The sequence below is a fragment of the Haemaphysalis longicornis genome, unplaced genomic scaffold (genome assembly GCF_048455015.1).
Source record: "Haemaphysalis longicornis isolate Haplotype H1 unplaced genomic scaffold, Haemaphysalis longicornis Haplotype H1 scaffold_1, whole genome shotgun sequence".
NCBI lineage: Eukaryota > Metazoa > Arthropoda > Arachnida > Ixodida > Ixodidae > Haemaphysalis > Haemaphysalis longicornis.
The window spans coordinates 15652635-15677110 of NW_027526203.1; the positions used below are offsets into that span (position 1 = coordinate 15652635).

Below are 24476 nucleotides of genomic sequence, written 5' to 3' on the forward strand. Positions count from 1 at the left end.
ACTCACTTTGTTTTTGAATAGATTTGCACCTGGCTTATTTTTGTTGTGGTCGATAGTAATCGCTTCGTGATACATTGGGTATGCTTGACAAAGAGGGTCACGTTAGACAAGGTTGCTTATGCCAACTGGCCAGTGTCGTGTGAGACAATCCCAAAGCACCAGGCTGCTGTGCTGCTATAACAACCATAGTGAGTGCAGTACATGCTGGTGCCTCTATGTTTGTGTGTGTGTTCGTAACTTCCACTGTTTACCCCACCATTTCTTACTGCTGTAAAAAGAATATGCATTAAATTTAACTGCCATTATCTCGTTCTACCACTTATACCCCCTGCCTACCTTGTGTTTGCTTTTGCCTGCCTCAGCCAATCACACAGCTGCCCATAATCGTCATAGGTTCTAGTGTGGGAAATGAGCTAGTGGGTCACATGGCCATTTGCTTTTTTTCCTAATTGTTTGGTTTATTTTAGTGAAGTTTGTGTTAAAAGTGGTGTCAGTGTTATTCCAACGAGGCTGTCTTTTGAATGAACCAAAGTTGCATTTTGTCTTCATGACCTCTAAAGGAGCCATGAAGACAAAATACAAGTTGGTATTATTCGAAAGATTTCGTGTTTTATGGCGTTCCCAGCGCTTGCGCGACAGCAAATGATGCCGTGTTCACTGAGAAATTAATCAATTTATGTTAAAATTTTGATTCTCCCGCCAAATCGTGTGTTTTGGTGACATCTACAGTGAAGTCATAACGGCACGTATACAAACTTCCACTGCGCCATTCGGCCCTGCAGCCTTGCTTGCCGTCAAACCTCCCGGGTGGCGTTAGAATACTCAGCACTGCACCGTTGGTTTGTTTTTGACCGTATTTACACCTGACTTATTTTTATTATGGTAGAAAGTAATCGCGGGGTATGCTTGACAAACGGTCACGTAAGTCAACGTCGCTTACGCCAATCGGCCAGCGTCATACAAGACAACTCCGAAGTGTCGGACTGCTGTGCAGCTAAAACAAGCATAGTGCGCCCAGTACCAACAGCAGTGCGCATTGGTACTTCTATGTTTACGTGTATTTTCGTGACTTTTGTTGTTTTCTAAGCGAGGCATTGAACACTTCCACACACCGCGTGTGCACCTCCAAGATGCTTTGCCATTCCATTGCGGTTCATGTATTCCTTAGCTTAGTGCAGCAGGTGGGGACTCGGGAGAGCTGAATGCAGGGGCAGTTGCATTTACAGATGCATGACTCGAATGGTAGACCGTGACTTATACGGCCCTGCCTGGATGTCCCTTCCCTGGCATTGCTGCTTGTGTTGCTGTCGCTGGGGTCTCTCTGAGCTGGCCAGGCTGAGTGTAGTTGTGTCTGCCTGATAGGGTTGCCCTCCAGTCAGTGGCCTTGATGGGGGGGCATTGCCCATCCCAGTGGGGCCTTCCACTCCTTCCTCCTCTCCCTCCCCCTCCCAGAGGCTGTATTAGGATGGTATTCTTGCAAGCAGCTTGGTTAACTTTTCTTGGGAGGGTCTCTCAAGGGGGTCCTGATTCAGCTCATGGTACGTAGGGGAAGCCAAGCAGGTTGCTTTCTCAAGCTTGAGTGGCTAATCTGCGAGCCTGAGCAATATTGAACAGAACTCCAATACCTTCCACTGTGGGCAGGATAAGAAAAATTTTCGGGCCACCTCCACTAATGTGAAACCTGGTGCCGGGCGAAGCATGCAGTGTATAAGTGTATTCTTAGTGCCTCAGCGTTTTTGCCCACGAAGATGAAACTGCTCTTGTCTCTTGTCCTTGAAGCATGAAGCCCTCTAGTGCAGCACGTAAATGAGTGTTCTGGTGTTTTTTAATACGCGTTTTGTTCTAGCGTGAGGTGTAAACGAGTTTTCCAGTGTTTTAGTACCGTGACTACATGAGACGTACGATGATTATGACGATGTCGGTGACGACAGGAGACGCCAACAGCCCCAACCCCTAAGGGGCTTCACCCCTAAAACAGGCGGGCTGTATGTCCGTTCTGTCAGCAGTTGTTAAACACTGTGCACTGCTGCTGACGGCTCACGTATCGAGGGTGTCGATGGCGACAGTGCAATGGTTTACAGCTGGTCCAGTCTCCTGTGTTGACAAAGTCCAAGGAAGAGAGCCAAAGTTGCAACCTTTGCTGCGTAGCACATCTGTGGCAACTGCTCTGTAGGGAGGGGATGTTGCTCTCACTCGTCACGTCACTGCGGACACTTTTGTGCCACTAACAGTTGCTAATTATGGTTGGTTCCTTTTCTGTTTCACCTTGCGAAATTGCTGATGGGTTTTTTTTTTGTTTTTGTGCGTATTAAGTTCTTCGGAAAAGCACAAAAAATTGGCCCTAAGCGGCGAGCTGCAACTTTTGGTGCGCTGGCTTTCTCTCATATCATATGCATAGTCGCACAGAATGAATTTATTCTGGAAATGAAATAACTGCAAGGAAGGATGCGAATGAGAGCTATGAGGGGTAGCATCATTTATTCTTGCAGTGAAAGTACTTTGTGGACTTGTGGGCAACCCCACAACCAATCACACATTGTGGACTGGCATGTGTAGCAGACTACCCTTGCCAGTGTTGACAGCGCTTAAAGAGAGCATTGATTCCTTCCACTCGCTGATGGTCACAGGTCAAGAGAATGAGGTCATTGTGATGTCGCAAGGGCTCACCTGTCCACAGCCAGTGTATCACTGCCTGTTGAAGTCTCCCCAAAAGCTAGAAGACTCCTCTGAAGCTCTTTGTCCAGTGCTTACATTGGACTGCCTTGCTTGCAACGGCACTGGTGGAGACTTTCTCCTCCTAGTCTTTCTTACTGTGTGACATCGGTGTGGGTCTGCCCCTTGTGTTTGAGTTGGTGCCTCATTATTAGCCTTGCCTTAACTAACTTTCAGTACGAAGTGTACTTTGCTATCAGAGTTCCTTGATATAGGAGTTGCAAAACTTGCCATGGGCCCATGCATCAGAAAGCGGCCCCACGATCGGTCCACGGCTTTGGATTTTCTTTACAGTAGCGGCATATGCTGGTGATAAAGTGGACCTATAACATGCTTCACCGTTGCACCGCTGTGCGGCGTGGCCTGACTCCGACATGCTGCGGTCACGTGAATCTCTCTGCGCTGTTCAAGGCTCAACCTAGAGCTCTTGGCGCGTGTATGTTCTCGATGAATTGCATTAAACAAGCCTTTATTTTGAAAAGAAGTCAACCTTTTGTATGATTAAATGAATTCAGCTTTTTTTTTTTCTCTTGCCGACATGTGACCCAGCAGGCATACGAACGCATTTCCTGCTGTACATCATCTGCTGTCTTCCGGTGGCAAAAAAGTTGTTCACTTTGACAGCTTTAGGCACACTTAAAAGGTTTATGTAAAGCCACTGGATCGGCTACTAGACTGCAAATTTAGTACCTCAGGCTTTCAAATTTGCGGGGTGCCTACACAAGTGCTAATAGTAGCACCATAAAATACACCAGAGCCAAGAAAACAACGAAAAACTTGCAGTAGTAGAAAAATAAAGAAGTATGAACACCTAAAATAAAGCTTATCATGAAATTCTCAGTTTGCATAATAATTGTATGTTTTTTTTGTATACTTTTTTTTTCGTCAATAGTATACTATCGATTTGAATAGGCGTGGGCAGGAAGGTGCTAACCTGCCTCCTGCAGTAAAGCCTTACTAGAAAAGCATTTGCACCTGAATCCTTGGTCAGTTGAACCCTGATGTTGCTTGCTTGGAGGTGCATTGCAGCTCACTGTGCAGAGTGGCGGAATTGCACCCACTGTGTGTGTGCTTCAGCCGTGGTGTCCCCTTGTGGCTCCCGTGTGAAGCAGGCCCTTTTTCGCCCTGGTAGGCCGTGAGGGGAGTGGCAGTAGCAGCAGCTCACAGCATCGGGACAAGCTCAAGAAGGGCAAGCTCAACAGCAGGGAGAAGCCCGTGCGGGTGACCTTTGAGGTGAGTCACCAACATGTCTGCTTAAGGGGGCCATGAAGACAAAGGGCACGTTTGGTTCAATGAAAAGACCGCTTTGTTGTGATAACAGTGACACAGGCTTTATTGCAAACTTGAAACAAGTAATTGAGATATTAGGGAAAACAGATGACACAGTGGCGACCCCTCAGCCACTTTTTGGCGATTGCTCAATGCGGTCATGGAATCTTGTTTGTGCGATTGGCGGATGCAAACCTAGGGCACCGCAACGAAACATGACTGGGCAATTGTTGCGGGGCCTCTAGTTCCATTTCATCTATCACTTGAACGATAACATGGAGTTAATGCATTCGTAACTATGGTGTTAGTGCTGGCCCATATTACGCCACTGCAGTGCAAAATTCGAAAGTTTTTCGATGTTTGTTGTGTTTTTTTGGTTCAAAAACCCTCTCTTGTGGCTGGAAGGGAGCTGAGTGGCTTATCAAGGGCTACTTGTTTTAAACTGAGCAAAAACGAATTTTGCCTTTATAGCCCTTTTAACGTGTTCATGTGTCCCAGCTGGCTTTGCCTTTGTGGAACACCTGCTGTAGGTTACAATACTCTCTTCGCCTTCACCGGTGCACATTTGTTGCACAGAATACGTGGCTCGCGTGTTGAAATGGTCCTGCCCGCTGGGCTAGTTGGTAGTGGATGTGCCAAGACATGGTGTAGAAAATGAGCAGGTGACATTGCTCGCCGCCTTTTCGGTGCCTGTGCTATGTTTTCATGTGCCCCAATCGCTGGCCTCGTCTTGCAATTTATTTCTGCCTTTGGATGACTGCGGAAACAGTGGCAGTGTAAGCTGCTACTAGAGTGGGGGCCAAGGGAAGGGCAATGTGGCGAGCAGAAATCTCTGCGGTGCTGGGGTGGGTCTTCCCTCAGCCAACTTAGCAAACAGTTCATCTGAGCTCCCAACTTCAAAAAACTGGTCATTCAAAAAGGGTCTACGCCTAGGGCTGTGCTCTCTCTGGAAATGAAACGAGTTGAGGGTGAACTCTAGGAAGAACACTAGGAATGGGGCTGCTTTGAGCACGATCTCCACGTCCCCTCAGTGCTCGGTGCCCGTTCCTCCCCCCTTGCCCCCTCGCAGAAGCGCTTTGTGCCGGCCACGCGGCACGTGCCGACCGTGCGGGAGCCCGCCGACCGGAGCCTGAGCTTCTGCCTGCGCGAGGAGTGCCTGCCGGACTCCTCCATGCTGCACGGCCGCCTTTTCGTCATCGCCTGGGAGTGCGGCCTGGAGGACATCCACGAGCACGTCATGCAGCTCATCCTGCTCGCACTACGGGTACTCCCCTGCTAAGAATGGGGGGGAGGGGGCGGGCTCGCTGGCAGGCAGGTTATGGCCTTCGTGCACTGCAGTTTGAAGTAACCACGGGGCAGCGTTTGGTAGCTGCGGCGGCGTTTTTTCCAAAGAAAAAAATAAACATACATAGGAGTGCGCTACGGGGCTCAATTACAACAACCAGAAAATTAGTATACAACACATCGCCAGGTTGTATTGCATTCACAGTTGTTATATCAGTATAAGTATTCTGCTTACGAGTTGTGCGGGAATACATGCTAAGATATCTTGGAAAGTGCCACTTCTGCAATAAAAGCCGACAACAGTACATGGATCAGCTGCTTGCGACGTCGATGTGCACAAAGCACATAGTACCCGAGAAGAAATAAAAAAAACAGAACCATAGGTGCATTTGCGTATCTGCACGTTACTTGGTGTGCGACCACTGCGAAAAAATGCCGTATATCCTACAAAACGGAATGAGTGCTTATTTTTGTATCTCCCAAAATAGCCTTCTGGTGTCAGTATAAGTGCGTATGTGCATCAGAAAATACATGGAGCACCCCAGTATATGCATGCTTCCAGTGTACGTAGTCATGCCGGCAAACTATAAAAAAAGGTGAAAATGAAAACACAAGAAACGTAAATGCTTACGCTGCAGTGACACAACAATAAACAGATACACTACAGTGATACAGTGATACAACAATAAACACACCAGCCATAATTCGGAGACTCGCATCTACAGTTTTATTGAAATGACTCAAATATCTCAAACATATGGTCCTGTACAGCTTTTACTAGTTTACGTTTTTGCAACGGGATAAGGCCCAAAGAAACGAGTGGAACTTGTTGCAGGAAATATTTTTGCTGACACAGATAATAGCACAATCACAACTACCTACACTGGAATGTAGTTACACGAACATAATGTACAATTCAATCAGCTTTGAAATAACCGCCATTATTCCAAATTGTGAAGAGAAGACCGGCAACGCAACTTTCATGGTGCTTATAGAAGCGAATTTCTCCTGTGTAAGCTCCACTGTGTCTTGTTGGTGCCAGAAAGTGACTTGATGTCACTACATGATGTCACCACCAGCACTACGAAAGCGAGAGGAACTATTTGTGGAAAACTATAACTCCCATTCTGCGCTGTACTATATCCACGCCCGTCGAGCGATACAAGGGTAAACAACAAGTTCAATGAATGTATAGAGGCTTTTGTGAAAGGTTCCTCATGTGTATCTATTTCCAAAACCTATGGAAGCATTTAAAAAAAATAAAGCACCAAGCGACATTCTTTTGAGGTAGCCAACAAACACTCATTCTAGTTTCAGCAGTTTCAGGCAGAGCTTTGCTGCGCAGTTGTATTTCCAAAAACCTGCCTCTACAAACATGAATATTCTGGCTTTTATACCCTGGGTGTCGCAATATAAACACACGAACATTTTGCCGTGATTCCACAAACACAACGGACATCAAGTCACTTTCTGGCACCAACAAGACACAATGGAGTTTACACGGGAGGAATTCGCTTATACAAGCACCATGAGAGTTGCGTTGCCGGTCTTCTTTTCACTAAGCTGTCCACCAACTGCTGGGTTATGCCAGTTATGCCCTGACTGGGACTTTCAAGCTGAACAAATCAAATCCTTCAAACGTTGCCAGTGCCGTTGGGATGTTGTGCCGTCATTTCCTGCTCTCGCGGGAGCCAGGGGCCCCACAGAGCAGGAGCTTCTCCAGTGGTGGAGCGATCGCGTCTTCTCTCACACGCACACATTATCACTTCCAGGAGGCAATGCACACACACATGCACACTCCTGCACTCCTCTCTTGTAAGTGGGCTCGCAGGTTTTCATCTTTTTATTTTTCTTTCATCTCATCTGGGTGCCGCCGCTGGTGTTCACTTGAAGCCCTCGCGAAATGACAGCATGCTCATGCAGCGCAGAAACAGTCCCGTGCTTGTACACAACTGGTTTTGTTGTGATGAATCACTTTCCTATTGCCCTTGCGAAACCTTCCTTTTCATTTTATCAAAGCATCGTTTTGCTGTTTTTATCGCATTGCAACAGAATAGCGGCCATTCGTTCTTTTTCGTGCTGATATTTGTACTGCGCCGGATGCAATGCTACAGGACGCCGCCTGCTCGCGGAACAAAGAGGTTATGTCTTCATTGTCCGCAAAATGGCCCTGAACACAGCACATCAGTTGCGCCACTATACCAGCGCACGAGGCCGATAGGGGGGAGGTGCTAATGGCGAACACACTTCTGCTTACCAGAGAAAGAGTGTGTGCAAGTGCTCAAGTCAGCTTACTCTTTGGGAACATTCCATGGAAAGGGCTTTAAAAAATGTTTTTTTTTTTTTTACTTATATGTTCATTCATCAGGTCACGTTTGTTCAAGTGAAGCTTGGCAGTACAGCAATGTGTTTGCATGGACTTTAGCACACTGATGCCACACGCCCGCATTCATTTGAACATGCTGGGAGTAGGTGCTGTCCTCAAGGTAAATGAACTAGCATGTAGAGTACAAGCTCGTTAATTCGAACTCCGAGGGGACGCGACCTCGGTTCAAATTATTGAAAGTTCGAACTAACGAAAGTGAAGCACAAAAGTCATACAACGCGATTGTGGAGCAGTAGAGCATGTCCGCTATCGAATGCTTGGAAAAGGCCGCGATTGAAACCTACCTTTTATGCTTGAATGCGAAAACTACTACTTTTTCTCTAACAGCAAATGGGAGTGGAAGGCCTCCTTATCATGTACTCCAAAATTGAAAAAGATAGGTAGCAATCCATCCGGTCATTACTTCCGAGAGATGGCTGCACTGGTGCTTCGTCCATCAGCTCCTCGTGGTCACTGGCAGTGACAGGTTCTATGCCTCTGACTGCAGAAATGTCAGCATGCCCCACACCCTGAACTCGTATCAACATCGACATAGTCCACAACAAAATGTCCGCTATGGGTGTTTCAGATTGCTTTTACCCAATTTAACTTCTCTCTCTCTCCTTTCCTGGGACAACACAGCCTCGTGTGTTGGTGGCGAGGCCATTTCTCTGGCCGTGCGCAAGCCCCTCGCTGCCAGCGCATAGTATGAACTATCCATTGTGGAGGCCCCTTGCGTTCGAATTAATGGGCTTTTCAATACATAGGCTTCTATGGAGACTTGGCCGGACCAAATAGTACAGTTTGAATTATCCATAAATTCAAAATATTGAAGTTCGAATTAACGAGCTTCCACTGTACTGAGTCATGCAGAGAAGTTTCTTTTTCTTCTCCTGACAGCTACAAACTTCAGGGGGTGTGAGGTTCATTTCTAGCTTCTTGGCGGATGTCCTGTGGCTACGAGATTGCTACATGTGCCATCTTGTCGCAAAAGTAGTGATACTGTCGTCGTGCCCACCTCACCTTGTAGCTGGTGCTCAGATAAAAGTGGCAGGCCACTTTTCATATAAATTAACCATTTCTTGGCCAATCCCTGCCTATACATGTGCAGTCTTACAGCCAAACTCTAACTAGCTATGGTTGTAACGTGCCTGTCTACTTACGAGTTTTTTTAACCCTTTAAACGCTGGACTATGAAGCAACATTAAAAAAACTGAAATTGGTGTTGATAATTTGCATTTGGCTTATAAATTACCTGTGACAAAAAATACAGCCACATTCACAATGACTAAGCACGTTTTTGGGAATGTTCCATTTCTGGAACATTGGCGTTTCCAATACACAAAACGCGAAAGTTCTCTCGTACAAATTTTATTGGCTTCAAAGTGGAATTGCTTGCTCTTAGTAATCGAAGAAAAGTCTTTATCTTCCTGAAATGACTTTGAGGAGTCTAAAGAGTGAAAACAATTATCTAGAAAAGCCATCCTCGCTGTAGGTGAGTCAGCATTTCACACGCCATGGTAGCGTGGGAAGCACTTGCTGCGCAGCCGCTTTTGGAAATCTTGGCACTGGTTACCTGTGTTTTTTCTGCACTGCACACACCACCCCTGTGTTGTTGGTACGAGGTACCTGGTACCTCTGCCCCCTTTTGGGGTTGCGTACATTGCAGTCATGTCAGCCAGCAAACCAAGGTATTCCGGAGAAATTATTTTGCTGAACAATTCAAATGGGCTCTGGTTTGAAAGCTCAGGAAATGCCTCTAGCACCATCTGAGGGTTCCGGCAGGCCAGTGGTTTATCTAACATAACATGGGCGCCCCAGTCATCTCCAAGCGACGGCTGTGGGGGTGTTGTTTTCCCGGTCATGGCCGAAGATTTGCAGCCTTTCTCTGCACCCAGTTTCCTTCGCGGTGGCTTTTCCCGTCATGGCTCAGGACTCAGTAGGCGACACCTCTTCATCGCTGCAGTGCATAACTTCTGCACACCCGCAAATATCCTCGGGAACAACTTCAGAAAAGTCGTTTTCCTACACGTGCTCCTCATCAGTAATGTTGCCATCTTCATCAGGCGGCAATTGCCCAATAGATGCACCTTCGTGCTCCTCGTGGGAAAGGCTGAACAAAAGGTTAATTGCAGCCTCCAAAGTCAGGAAGTGCTGTGCCATAACCTATAAACCAAAATTTTGTTGTTGAGAACTGCGGTAGCACAAAAGAATACTAGTTATAAAGTCGTTCCCCACTTCTATTCACGAGGACTGAGGCGGCTATTCACTGCAGTTGAATGGCGCTCCTTCAATGTGCCATAGAATCTCAAAATAATGCCAAGGAAAGGCGGGAAAGGTGGCATTCAAACTTCGGCAAGTGTTAACTAGAGGGCGCCACCAACGCGTGAAAACGAGAAGAAAAAGTGACGGGAAGTGCGGTGGTCGGGCTCCGTGTTTCTGGCTCTATGAAACGCCAAAGTTCCAAAAAAAGGAACATTCGAACAAAACTCTCGAAACGAAAAGCTAGAGTGTCGTTCTAATTTTTTATATTACTAGCAGAGTAATCACTAACTATCTGTCGATATTTTGGTTCTGCTTTGCTCATTGCAACGTTACCTTTTCCAGCAAAATGTCGCAACAATCATGTGGGGGTGAAGAAACACAAAATATGCCTTTTTGTAAACATTTATTCAAAGCATCTGAATGCGCTGTTTACAAAAATCAAAATTGTGATGTTTTCCACAAACATCAGTGAGTATTCAAAAACAAAAATGTGGAAGTTTGGTATATTGGGAAGGAAATACAAAATCAGGTTTTGTGTGTTCCAATTCTGGAACATTGGCAAGTAAAAGGTTAAGTGAGTCAAATCTACAAGCTGGAACTAAGTGAGATAACACTTAGTTGTAAGTTTTTCTTGTCACTAAAGTGAGCTAATACTTTAGATAAAGTAGTATATCATTTTAGTGACAAGAAAAACTCGCAACTTTCCCCTAGAAAAGAGGTTGCAATGCAATAGGTCAGATAATGCCTGGCAAACATGTACGCAGATCGTATTTTGTATAGCAAATTAGCCAGATTCTGCTGTGGTACGGATCGAAATGAGCCAAATCTATTTGACCAGTGGGAGTGTGCTTTTGGCGTGACTGTTTGGACTGTTTGTAAGTGTTTCCGCAAGTTTTTTTTGCTTTTCGGAGCTGGTTATCATGGATTTGGATGGCGATTAAGAGATTGGTGAAAGATCTCGCTCGCAAAAAAGTCTTTTTAAGAATAACGCGTAAAAAGTATCCCAGTGTTTTCCAGTACCACCTTCATGGCTTCGCAATTTCAGAAGTTTTATCTTATAAGTATTTAGGCGTCACTTTTACTCAAAATTTGACATGGTCCCAACATATTTCCGACATGCGCATCAGCCTTTAAAAAGCTATGTTTGTTAAGGTGAAAGCTTAAGCATTCTCCGTGTAATGTTAAGCTCTTAGCCTATCAGACTTTCATCAGGTCAAAACTTGAATATGCGTCTGTTGTGTGGGACCCGCAAACTAAAAAAGCTGTCAACCAACTTGAGATGCTCCAAAGAAAATGCGTTCGTCTCATTTATGGCAAATACAGACGACAAGACTCCCCTTCGCAGCTCATGACCAACAATAATATCCCGACACTAGAAACAAGAAGGAAACTAAACCGTCTACTGTTTCTTCACAAGATACTGACCAAGAAAGTTTCGTTGCCAATACCTACATTCCTTAAGCCCTTAACCACGAGAAGAACGCGTCACACACGAGAGCATGCTCTAGAGCCTATTTTCGCAAGGACTAGTTCATTTAAAAATAGCTTTTTCCCGCGTACCATAAAAGACTGGAATTTACTTCCTGAGTCAATTCTAGTAGCTGACAATTTTGCTAGAGCATTAGAGCAGCACTTGTCACGTTGAACCGATGGTATTGACGCAATACAGTGATGGTGTATCAGTGTGTTGGTACGATTGATATTGCATTCTGATCGGCTTTATGATGTATATTGTTCATGTGCTGTTTTGTTTTATGTTGTTTCCAGGTAGTGTTGCGTTTTTTGTTGTTGTTGTTGTTGTTGTTGCTGCTGATACCGAGTAGTGACCTTTGTATTCTTCACTTGCCCCTCCTGCTAGGGCCATTCTGGCCTGCAGTATTTTGAAATAAAATAAATAAATAAATCTGTCCCCAGATGTCGACAACAAAGTGAACAGAACAAGCGACCGAAATAAAACGGAGATGTGAAACAATTATTTAATCCTTTAAATTGGGCGTTTCAAATCAGTATCAGCCAAATCCAAAGTTATCCTAATATTGTTCAAATCTGCTGCATAAATTTGAATTATTTGTGGGTGTAAACTTCCCCTAGCTGACAAGTAAAACATGTCGTATAGTGGCTTGAACAGCGGTGCATTTAGGTTTGGTAACAAACACATTTTTTCTCAAACTCTATTTAGGTGGATTTGACTCATTTCGAGAAAAAACTCCTCAAATCGTGAATGCTTTTTTCTCTGTGCCACGACTCTAGTTGCCTCAGCAAGGTAGGCATAAAAGGTAGACCTCCAGGTAGGTAGACGTTACCGCCATATTAGGCTGGATGGGTACTTTGGCATTCCATTACAATGTGTTTAATTGTCTCGGAACCTTTGAACTAGCACACAGAAGTCTCATCTCGTTGCAGGTACTAAATTATTATGTAAGTCCTTGTTCCCAGATCAGCTAGCTTGGGCCTCCAAAAGCAGCGTACTGCCCTTTTTTTTTTTTATCGCAAAAATTTTCTTCGGTCATTGCTCATTTCCCACGTTTATAACCCCCTACCCCCGGTACTGACCCTGTTCTCATCCGTTCTGCCCACCTAACCATCTCTGCTTCTTTAACCTTCCTTTTGATAGATTCTGTACTTTCACCTACAATGTTTTACTTTCAGCTACCTCTGTCGGAGCAGCCTGTGGCAGCAATGTGCAGCGTTTTTAGCAAGCACGTAGCACTGAATCTTTTGGGGCACACCTGAGGCCAGGGTGCAGCTACAAGTGACGTCATTGCCACCATGTTTCTCCCAGTGTGCATGGGATACTTTGGGCCCCTCCCGAGTTTCGCTGTCCCCTACTTCACTGGAATTTGCACTTTTCTTAAAACTTTATTAAGGACGTCTTCAGGGGAGGGGGTACACTGGGTTTGGTGGCCTATTTATTATTTGTTAAACTCAGTGCTGATTTTTAGACCCCATTTTTGCCATCAAGGTTTTTCGGTTGTTGATGCGAGTTGTGCTTGCACGAATATGTCAAGGATATATACTGCCATCCCTTTGCCATGCTGATCGTAGTGCTGGGTTGTGACGGGTCTTTGCAGCACTACCTACGAGGAATGCTGCGGATGGTGCTGAAGCGGCGGTCTGCGTACAAGGTGCGCGAGGGTGTCTGGCCCTATGGCCTGGGCTGCCCCCCTGCCAACCCCTACCTGCGGGCAAACACGGCCTGCACGCTATTTGCACAGGGACATGGGTGAGTCTTGCGACGTTTGTAGGGTGCAGTGCACCGTTTTGATCACGAACCACACTGACAGGCTCGAGAAGGGTCGTGTCCCTCGCTGACACAATTCTGCGTTAGTTGCGCTGGGAAGGGGTGTTCTGTGCGGGGAATTATCTCGTTTTCGGGGAACTTTTGGCTGCAATTTTGTCCGAAAGGGGAAAAAGGGAATCTTTAATGGATGCGGGGAATTTTAGGAGTCACTTCACTTCACTTTATTTCCTTAAATACCCCACAGGGGGGTGTTACATAAGGGGTGGGTTGTACAAACATAGATACAAAAGCCACAGGTTAACATTGCAGATGCATAGACGCACTTTGAATAAAAGGTGATGGACAGGTGATTGACACAACATCGTGGGGAAGGTCATTCCATTCTTTGGCGGCGCGGCAGAGAAATGATGCAGAAAGTGCCACATCGGGGTCGGAAGACTTGAAGTGGATGGCCTGTGCGGAGGTAAATGTGTGCGGCGGGAGCGATGTAAGGTAGTTGGCAGAGTGAGCTGTGGTAAAACTTGTGGTAGAGTGACGAAGTAGCAATTCTGTGGCAAAAAGAAAGACTTGAAAGAACGGATTCATTTTGAAGTGATGAAACACTGACATTGTAAGAATAAAAACAATGAATGAAGCGAGCAGCGCGATTTTGCACTGCTTCGATAGCGTTGATCAAATAAACTTGGTGAGGGCTCCAGATGGATGATACGTATTTAAGTTTGAACCGGATTAGCGACTGGTAAGCCAAAAGACGCACGTGATACGGTGAGTGACATAGGTGACATTTTAGAAATCCTAATGATTGGTTGGTTGATGAAATCATGTTAGTGATATGCGTTCGCCAAGAAAGATCAGGGGTTAATGTTACACCAAGATACTTATAGGATACGGCTGTTTCTACTGGTATGTTAGCAATTTCATTCGAAGTGGATTTTTGCGGCGGTGGAAGGAAACTAATTCATTTGTTAGGATTAAGGGTTATAGCTAACGGTCACACCAGTTTAATACTTCATTAAGGTCATTCTGTAGTGCTACTTGATCAAATGTGTAAGTTATTTTGCGGCAGATAACATAGTCATCTGCAAGCATGTGAATGTTGCATGATAAATTGTTAGGTAAGTCGTTAATGTAGATTAGAAACAAAAGCGAGCCAAGGATAGATTCCTGCGGCTCTCCAGGTCTAACAGAAAGCGAGTTAGATTCGACGTTGTTAACGAAAACAAACTGAGAGCGGTTAGTCAGAAATTGAGCAATCCAGCTTGGAACATCCGGTGGTAGATTTAATTGAGAAAGTTTTTTTAGTAGGCGCTGGGGTGGAACTTTATCAAAAGCCTTAGTGAAGTCAAGGAAAATAGCATCAGTTTGGAGCTTACCGTCGAGGTTAGCATGCAGGTCATGAAAGAAAAGAGTTGGGTTTTGCATGAGCAGATTTTTCGAAATCCGTGTTGAGGGGAATGAAAGAAATTGTTAGAATCAAGAAAATGCATGATATGAGTATATATGACATGTTCCATGAGTTTGCAACACACACTGGTTAATGATATGAGGCGATATTTTAACGGGCAGTCTTTTTTACCTTTCTTGTGAACCGGAATGTTCTTCCCACACTTCCAGTCGATAGGCAGGATACCTGAGGAAAGTGACTGGGAGAACAGCAAAAGTAAAAACTCGGGTGATACGTGCTTAGTGTATTTCAACATCTTGGATGTAATTTCATCGGTACCAGCAGAGGATCGCAGTTTCATTTTTTCTATTTAGGACAGGATACCATTGAAACCTATGTTTAGGGGTGGCATTTAAGGCAGATTAACGGGGACTGATTCTGTTTCAACGGGGTTAGATTCATTCATAAACACAGACGAAAAGGCGGCATTGAATATATTGGCACATTCTGAACAACCTGATTCTTGACCAGACTGATTGTTAAGGGCGATGGGGGCTTATTAGGTGGGTTTATTATTTGCCAGAAACGTTTCAGTGAATCAGCAAGAATTTTCGATAGTTCCGTATGAAAAAAATGAATGGTTGGTGTTGCGCACTTCACTTGAATATACTTTCTCGCAACCTTGTATTTTTCCCATGCAAAGTCAGTGTTTTTATTCTTCGCAGCCCGAAAGAGGCGTTTCTTCTTATTTTCAAGTCTTTTTAATACTTTAGTAAACCAAGGCTTTTGGCAGGTGAAATGGAAAGTTATTTTAGGAATAAATTGATCAGCTAGCCAGTTTAATTTGTTTTTGAAGATTAACCAGTTATTGTTAATGGGTTGCTCCCAAAAACCATCTAGAAGTGTTGGAAGAAAGAAAGGCTTCAAGTTCACGAGTGATGGCCCCGTAGTTACCCTTGTCATATAGCCTAATTATTTTACTGCAGGCTTGGTGTATTTGAGGAACGAAAGTAAAATTAGCGTGAATGACCTTGTGGTCACTTATTTCGTTAAAATATGTTATAGAAGACAGGCTCTCAGGATCAGATGTTAAGATTAGGTCAAGAATGTTGATGGTAGCTTGAATAACACGTGTAGGTTGTGTAATCAGCTGAGTGAGATTAAAGTTGAGGCAGACATCAAGGAAATCATTAGCTTGTTTTGCATTGGGTGCAGACGAGGTTAGGTTGAGCCAATCAATGCTAGGAAAATTAAAGACCCCCCAGGAGGAGGATTTGGGTATTTGGCCGTAAGTTCGACTAAAGTACCATTAAGGTGGCGCGTGAAATCCGGACTGCTTTTAGGAGGCCTATAACAAACACCTAATAGTACGGACTGTGGTGCGGAACGACAGAGCAACCACAATATTTCAAGGTCGGAGGCAATGTTTATAAGGGAGCATGAAAGTTGTTCGTTTGTAGTAATCAGGACGCCACCGCTACAGGTGCGGGGATGATATTTTCGAAAAGGATTAAAGTTAGGCAAGTCGGTCAAAATTTCGCTGTCGGTGACGTCAGAGGTCAACAACGTTTCAGTTAGTATAAGTAGGCTGCTACTAGATGAAGATAGAAGGTCGGAAACATGGTCGCGTTTGGAAAGATAGCTGCGTATGTTGGTGAAAATGACCGAAAAATAAAGGTTAGCTTTGTGGCTAAAGGTGATAGAAAATAGCCAGCGCAAGAAAGACGAGGACGAGGAAGTTAAAGGTGTTGTGCCACCAAATTTGTTGCTTGTGCATTCTTTGTTGCAAACGTTTTATATTTCATTAGAAAGCATGATACATGCTCTCACATGCACATATTCTGAGTAAAAAATTTATTATCGCACGATTCATGTGAACAGGATTCGGTTTCGGTTTCTGGGCGCCGATTCAAGCAGTGACGTCACAGCGTTGCGCCATAGCCTCCTTTAGTAGGTTATATAGGAGGCTATGGTTGCGCGGACGCTCTGCCACGCGTGTCTACCATGCGGCGCTGCGGTACGTTGCGACTTTACTGCGGCGTCTGCTCCCCCACATACGTGTTTCACCACGGAAGTAAACACGCCGACTCGTCACGTCAAGCCGCGACAGCTCCGACACGGATTCTTTGTCTGCATCCTCGGATGCAGACAAATGAAAACCATGGATATGCAAACCATAGAAATGCTAAAAAGAACGCAAAAAAAAAAAAAGTTACCCTCCCCGCGAATCGAACTCGCAACGTTGACCGGGCGGGCGCGACGCGCGAAACCACTGAGCCACCGAACAACCGGCTTGCCAATGCGATATAGCAGGTGTACTAGATGGAGGCCCATCATTGGAGTCGCACGTCGGTGTTTACTAGCTAGTTTACAGAATTCCTGACTTGTAAACTCAAATTTCTTAAATAGCGCTTGCGCAGCAAGGTTTTGCGAAGCCCCCGCAACAGCTTATCGCCATCAACTCTGCTATTTTGCGAAAGCGCTCGCAAAAATAAGTGTGCCCGGCTGCGACTGCGATTTTGCACTAAAGGGATAGTGCTTGCCGTACTTTGGTTTTACGTTTTACGTTAAAAACCTTTGCCGATACTGATCTCTTATTACCCAAATTACCCTACGTAACTCTTCTTCTGCACGAAACTATTTTCTGCAGGCGAGCCGATCGCACACGCATTCCGGGGTAGCGGCGTCGCCGAAGAGCACGGCCGAAGCGTCGAACGCCAAAATACGGATCGCATTAGCGCTAGTGTTGAGTTGTATGGGCTTCATGGAACTTACTGAGTTTATTACCCTCCAGAAACTAACAAAATAGAGCCGCGTTCATTGCGGCACGAATGTTGTCGGGGCGCAGTTTTCGCTTCTCGGTCGATTGACGACGCGTCGTGCGACCAGTCAGGCGACCGGTTTTGTTGGCGTCTTCGGTCGGCGAGTCAGTCACACTACGGCGACTTTCCATCGGCCTACGTGTTTGTGTCGCCGTCGGCGTGGTGTGACAACGCGGTCGACGCGGTCTGGCAATTCGGCAGTTGGCCGATGTTTTAACGACTCGTCGGCGTCGCGTCGTCGTCGCCGTCGTATCGGTATAGTGTGTCGATACGACCAAGCGACCAAACAAACTGTGGTAACTGGAGTTCACGTTCACGTCGCTCGAGTCGCTAGCGTTGTATGACGTCACAAACTTTGCTGCGCTGGCAATTCACTGACGTCATGGTTAGTGGCGCTAGCGATGGGTCCCGATTTCCAGAAGAGCATTTAGGTAATTTTTAGAAGCGAATTAAAATATATATTAAGCGCTTGCTGTACCCAGCACTTCGTGTTGAGGGTCGTTGCATGCAGAGGAAGCCTACAGCAGGCTTTTTACAGACTTAAAATTTGGTGGCACAACACCTTTAACAGACACAGCGCGGCTGTCTGTTAACTTCCTCGTCCTTGTCTTTCTTGCGCTGGCTATTTTCTATCACTATGAACCAATACCAACTCGCCCAGCTTGCCATCTTGGTGCAATACATTTGTGGCTAAAGATGGGACCATGAGGCAATTGCAGTTGCCATGAGCTTTCTTCTACATTTTCAGTTGCCTCGTTAAATACGTATTGTTTGGAGCCCATAAATAGGGTCTTATACCGTAAAAGGAAAGGACCTGATTTTTCTTTAGCAAAAGCCAGAAGGTGCTTCCGTGTGTTCCAGACCCGACGCAAGAAATCCTCCGCGATGCTAAAATCGGTACCCTTAAGCTGATGACCATTAGCAAGGACAGCTTCGCTGCTGAGCATGAGGTCGCGGGTTCAATTCCCGGCTGCGGCGGCCGCTTTTTGATGGAGGCGAAAAGCAAAAACGCCCGTGTGTTTGAGATTTCAGCGCACGTTAAAGATCCCCAGGGGGTCAAAATTAATTCAGAGCCCTCCACTACGGAGTGCCTCATTGCCTGCGTTGCGTCAGCGCGTTAAACCTTACAATCAATCAATCGGCAAGGACAGCTTGCTTGGTTTTGAAAGATGTAAACTTCACTATGATAGGCTGACACCGGTCTTGCAAGTGGCGGCCAAGACGGTGGGCATGCTCGACATCCTTGGACTCGACAGTTATTTTAGATGGTCCCTGCAAAACCCAGTAATAAGCTCCTCAGACTGCGCATACGTTTCGGATGGCTTGTCGTCCGCTATGCCGTAAAACAACAAGTTGTTCCATCTGGAACGATTCTCCACATCGTCCAGTCGAGCCTCCAGTACTGAGACCTGGGTAGCTTTGATTGATTTGATTGTGGGCGTTTAACGCGCCGACGCAACGCAGGCGATGAGGCGCGCCGTAGTGGAGGGCTCCGGATTAATTTTGACCACCTGGGGATCTTTAACGTGCGCCGAAATCTCGAACACACGGGCGTTTTTGCTTTTCGCCTCCATCAGAAAAGCGGCCGCCGCGGACCTGGGTAGCTATCTGGGAGCAGGGGGCAGTGGCCATGGCGTCAAGATTGGTTGAAAGTGTGTTAAGACTACTGTAATGGGATTCTAGACTGCCGATTCTCTTACCTAGTTCGGAAATAGCTTTATCAGTGGTAGAGAGCTGGATTTTTAGGATTTGTACATCGCCAATGAGCTGGGATTGACTGGAAGACGAGCCTTTTAGCTCAGTCACTATTTCCTCTAGGGTGGTCGGTCCAGGGTTAGTTTCAATATCTCCAGACAACAGTAACAGCAAAGAGAACACAATGTTCACAGAACACAATAAAAACACAGCACTGGGGGCTTGGTAGCTGAACAAGGCATCGGTTGCTAGATTTTTTAGCAGAAAGACTGTACTGATTACTGACCTGCATCACGAATAGAAGTGGATTACACTGTGTCGTGGCAGAGCCACCGACCCCACAGAGCGCGGCCGGCTGGCAGGGGGAATTTATACGCTGTGCATTCGTTGAAGTCGATGACTGTGTGGCCATGAAAGCACTTTCGAGCGCCCAGTTTCCGAGCTGCAGTGTCGATAGAGCAGTGGTGGCCAATGCTTGAAGTAGGCGCCAGTCATCCGTGCTGACGGGCCTTGCCGGGAAAGGGTAGCTCGCACCGATGCGTGATACTGGGCCCAGAAGAACGGGTACCAGCACGCAGGAGATAGCGTGTACTAAATCCTGCATCATGAATAGAAATGGGTTACACTGCGTCGTGGCACAGCCACTGAGCCCACCACCGTGTCGTGGAGTAAATAGGAAAAATAATGTCAGTAAACTGGGCCTCGTATCATTTATTAATTTTTTTTTTAAGTTCCATTAACACTTCATCAGATGTATGTTCAAATATCTGCAGTCGTGTTTGTGCAAGCCACAAGCATCCAAGATCACTTCCAATGCAGTTCATACGAGAGAGGGAGCATAGAGGAAAGAATACACCATGAGAAAGAGTTAGTAAATTGTGAAGTGGTGGTGGCTGCAGCAAGTCTTTTAGCATCTTTTCCTGCGCAATATACAAAAATTATTTCGGGCGTGCTTTAGTCCGCGTGCTTTCGATAAAGGACGGCGCTAGGTAGTCCCGGTGCTAAGCTAAAATTAACTTTATTACCCAACAATGTCTTGTTCTTTTTCATACGGGCAGTTTTAACTTAGAGCTAAGCATGCTGTTTGGTAGTAAACATGAAATGCAGCATAGTTAAATGCTGCTGAGTGGCAGATGTACAGTTGAACCCCTTTATAAGAGACACGTACCGGGGAGCACTTTCTGTCTCTTATACGAGATGTCTCTTATAAGCAGGGAACTATGTTTTCACTTACTAATCAGACCCTAGTTCAATGTGGGCACCGTATGACTAAAATAAGCTCAAAAGAACGCTACAGCATGTTGCAAAAGGCTCATTCTAATTTATGTCTGGCCCCCAGAATTTGTGAAACTTTGTTTGCTTAATGACTGTATTTACACTGTTTTTTACAACTGATTCTACGAGCTTTTTTTCCTTTCCTTGTTTGTGGAAGATGAACCGTAGATGTTGAGTTCACAAGCCTGATGAATAGCCAGAGCGCACAGTTTCTTCCGCTGTGTGCTCAGGCTATTCATTACGCTTGCAGGACTCAACATCTGCAGTGCTTCTTGATTGGAAGCTACGTGAGTGGGAGAGCCCGCATGTGCGATCGCGCTCCATCCAATGGATGGCAGTAAGCTTCAACCACTTCTGTCAGTTGCATTTCCATTGGCAAGGCTTCTCATTGTCATTTCATAGCTGACTGAACCACTTTGTGTTTGCTGAAGTTATAATAAATAGCGACTGCAGGTGCCTGTCGTCCACCTGTGTTTCCACAATGGAAGCAACTGCAGCTAGTGACTGGTGGCACAGCATCTGAAGTTAAAATGTCTGTTACAAGCGAGATTATTGATTAAACTTCAAGGATGACTTGTCCCTTATAACCAATCTTCTACATCCGATGTCTGCTATAAAAGAGGTCGATTTAATGGGAAAGATAGGGCAGCCAACCATGTGGGTGTATAGTGTCTCTTATACCCATTTGTCTCTTACATCAGTGTCTCTTATAACGAGGTTCAACTGTAGTGGAATTTAGTTCACGCTGAAACTCTGATTCTCTGAACGGCATCTGTGTCCGGAAGGCTACATGAAGTGGACATAGGTGTCACTGGCTAACAGCCAAAACCGAACAGGAAACCACGTAATATCAGTTGCAAAAAAATGCAGGGAAATTTGCAGGGAACTTTTGAGATTCGTGAGACTCCAAACGTAGCAGGATGCAGTGAGTTTCTGAGTTGCACGAATGCCGGGGTGGGCCATGTTGTGAATGCCGTCAAACAAGCGGCGACGATGTGAGGCAGGCAGAAAGGGTCGGGGAACACCTGTGGACATGTTGCAGATGATAGACACACCACGAAACGGCATGTCTTCAAGCTTGAGAGCTGTAGTACACTTAAATCTCGTTATAACGAAGCGATTTATAACGAAATAACGCATATAACGAAATAGTTGCAATTCCCCTTGAAAGTCACCATAGAAGCCCATGTGTTTAAAACTGCGTTTTAACGAATAAAAAATTTGCTGATCAAGGGATATAACGAACAACTTTTGTCCCAAACTGGCAATAACCACCCGCTTTGCGAAAAACATATCGATTTTTAAAAAAGCGCGGCCCCATTTTTTGCATCCGATGCGGCATTTTAAACCTCCCGCGGCAGCGCTGCCCCATCCGGCGACACTCAAAGCCAAGCCAAGCTCTTACTGACGGTCTGTTGCACAGGGCACGCCGCGGCGCGCTGCTTCTCTTGCTTGCTTTGTTTATGCACGCACGGGAAGCAGCAGCGGTAGCAGTGTAGGCGTAGGACGCTCCGCCGGTTCGCTTTCTACATCCAGTTGTGTGGCGTGTTTCACGGGAGGACAATGAGCGACAGCAGCAGTGGATGTAAGCGTAAACGCAAAGTTATCGCTCTCGACCAAAAGGCAGCCATGATTCGAGCGGTGGCAGCAGGGACTAAGAAAACTCAAGTGGCCAAAGACTTTGGAATCGCGCCGAGCACCCTCTCCACCATTCTCGGCAGCAAGGAAGCCATCACGGGCGCTGTCGCACGCGGCGTTAAAGGTAGCCGGAAGAAGTTGCGGTCACCTACTTTTGAAGCCGTCGAAGAGGCTCTCTTCAAATGGTTTTTAGATGCAAGGGCGTCGAATTTGCCCGTGAGTGGGGCACTCCTCCAGAGAAAAGCGATCGACTTCGCTTGTATTTTGGGCTGCGACAACTTTGTTGCAAGCGACGGCTGGCTACAGCGATTTAAAGGGACAGACAACCGATTTTTGTCGATTATATATTCTCTATCCCAAATGAAAGGGCATCACTTAAGCACCTTGACGAGAAACGGTTTTGCTGATAACGCCCTAGAACTTTTTAAATCGAATTTTTTGATCTACGAGCCGTATGTGTCCCTCCCAAAACTAATGCTGGCAACCATGGCATAGAGTAGCTCGGCAACATACTTTTGTCTGTATGCGAAATAAAAAACAATATTTAAAAACTTGTTCCCAGCTAAAAAAGTTTGAATCGCAGGCTTTCCTGTTCCTTTATGTGTTTTTTTAATGCAACGGTCTATTTTGCACGAATGCGCCATCTGTCGGGATAGACGATAGGTAGAATCTGGCTTCACGTTGTGGAGGCGGGAAGTTCGATTCTCCCCGGGCGCGACGTTTTTTTTTTTTTTTTTTTTTTTTTTTTTTTTTTTTTTTAAGCTTACGTTGGCGTATTTGAAAACTGAAATCAAATATTTTGGCAGAACAAACGCCTCTGCCTCAGGCAGAATCGTCAAAGCTCCTTCGCTGGGCATGTTTACTGAACGCTGCCGTTGATTCTGGGCATGGAGGCTCAGTTAGCCACACTGAGAGCAACCCAGCGGCGGCGGGCGGCGTGTCTCAAAACATTTCAAAATAATGCTAAAAGATACATATACAATTTAAGCATGTACAAATACTTGTGTTAAAAGGTTTCCAATACGTAAATAAACATTTAAGCAGTTACAGTAGTTGCTAGGTTTGCGGGTCACGTGACAGGGACACATATTGTAGTGCCAAGTTTCGACACTACGAACCGCCACCCTTCCGTTTTCAGGAAGTTTGCTACCAAATTAAAATTATTTCTGCAAGTTTGTTTAGAAATTGCTTGTGGTTACCAGGCTGTATAAAACGCTGGCTTTCATATGAGCTAGAGAACATATACGCGACAAAAATCGGTTGTCTGTCCCTTTAAGGAACGCCGCGATATCGTCGGCACAGTCGTCACGGGCGAGTCCCGATCCGTCGACGAAGAGACGGCTACAGCATGGGTGCAAGCCAACGTTGGACCCGTCGTTCGGAAGTACGGAGAACAAAACGTGTTCAACGCTGACGAGACAGCGCTCTTTTACCAAATGTTGCCGCAGAGGACTCTGTCCTTGAAGGGAGAGCTGTGTCGTGGTGGAAAACACAGCAAAGTCCGCGTCAGCGTGCTCCTGTGCACGAACATGGATGGATCAGAGAAGATCCCCCCTTTGGTGATAGGGAAAAGCACATCGCCGAGGTGCTTGAAGGGAAAGAGGCGACTTCAACTCCAGTACCTTGCTAACAGGAAGGCCTGGATGACACGGGACGTTTTTGCGGGGTGGCTGCGGGCTGCGTGATTGGGACGAGAAGTTGAAGAGGCAGAATCGCAAGATATGCCTTTTCTTAGATAACTGTTCGGCCCATCACACAGGTGTGGCGCTTGAAAACATCGAACTTCGGTTCTTGCCCCCCAACTGCAAAGTGGTGATACAGCCTCTCGATCAAGGCGTCATCATGTCCTTGAAGGCTGGTTATAGAAAGCGGGTTATAGACCGGCTCCTTCTAAACATGCGCCTGAAACGTGACACCAAGATCGACTTGTACATGGCGATGGAAATGCTTCACGCAGCATGGATGAGCGTCACTGCCAGCACCGTCGCCAACTGTTTTCGCCATGCATTTGCTGCCAGCGAAAGCAGTTCTGACAGCGACGAGTCAGCTGACCGAGTTGGCGCCCCCGATGACACTTCTGCATCGAACGAAGCCGTGGCGTCGTGGAGCGCACTCGTTGATTCCGGTGTCGTGCGTGGAGGCGAAACCTTCTGCGACTACGTGAGCATGGATTCCGACGTTGTGGCTACAGAGGAACTGGCGGACAGTGACTACGTGCTTGGCGCTGCTCGTCCGCAAGAGGGAAGCGATGATGAGTGTGTCGAGGACGACGACTCTCCACCCTGCGCGGACGACGTGCCGACATCTTCCCAGGCGCTGGACACGGTGGATCTGCTGCGCCGCTACTTTGGCGGGCACGAAGACGGCGAAGACGGCCTCGACATAGCTGATGCAGGGGTGAGACAGCTGCGCATATTGCGCCTGTCTGATACAATTCCATTTTCCTGCGCCAAGCTGCTCCAAAAGCACAAAAATGGCGAAAATTGCGCCAAACTGCTCCAGAAGAGCCTCAACGGCACGGATTTT

General features: G+C 46.2%; 1 protein-coding gene and 1 pseudogene across 1 annotated transcript in view; one reads left to right on the forward strand and one right to left on the reverse strand.

The window, feature by feature from the left end:
• The window catches only part of LOC144175278 (transcriptional adapter 1-like), a 74003-nt gene that overhangs the window by 26510 nt on the left and 23017 nt on the right, over nucleotides 1-24476 (forward strand). Inside the window, exons 5-7 of the mRNA XM_077704370.1 lie at nucleotides 3845-3945; nucleotides 5051-5245; nucleotides 12967-13118. Of these exons, the coding sequence (XP_077560496.1) occupies nucleotides 3845-3945; nucleotides 5051-5245; nucleotides 12967-13118 (448 nt within the window). The remainder of the gene's footprint in view (nucleotides 1-3844; nucleotides 3946-5050; nucleotides 5246-12966; nucleotides 13119-24476) is intronic.
• LOC144173915 (uncharacterized) lies at nucleotides 15882-19641 on the reverse strand (annotated as a pseudogene).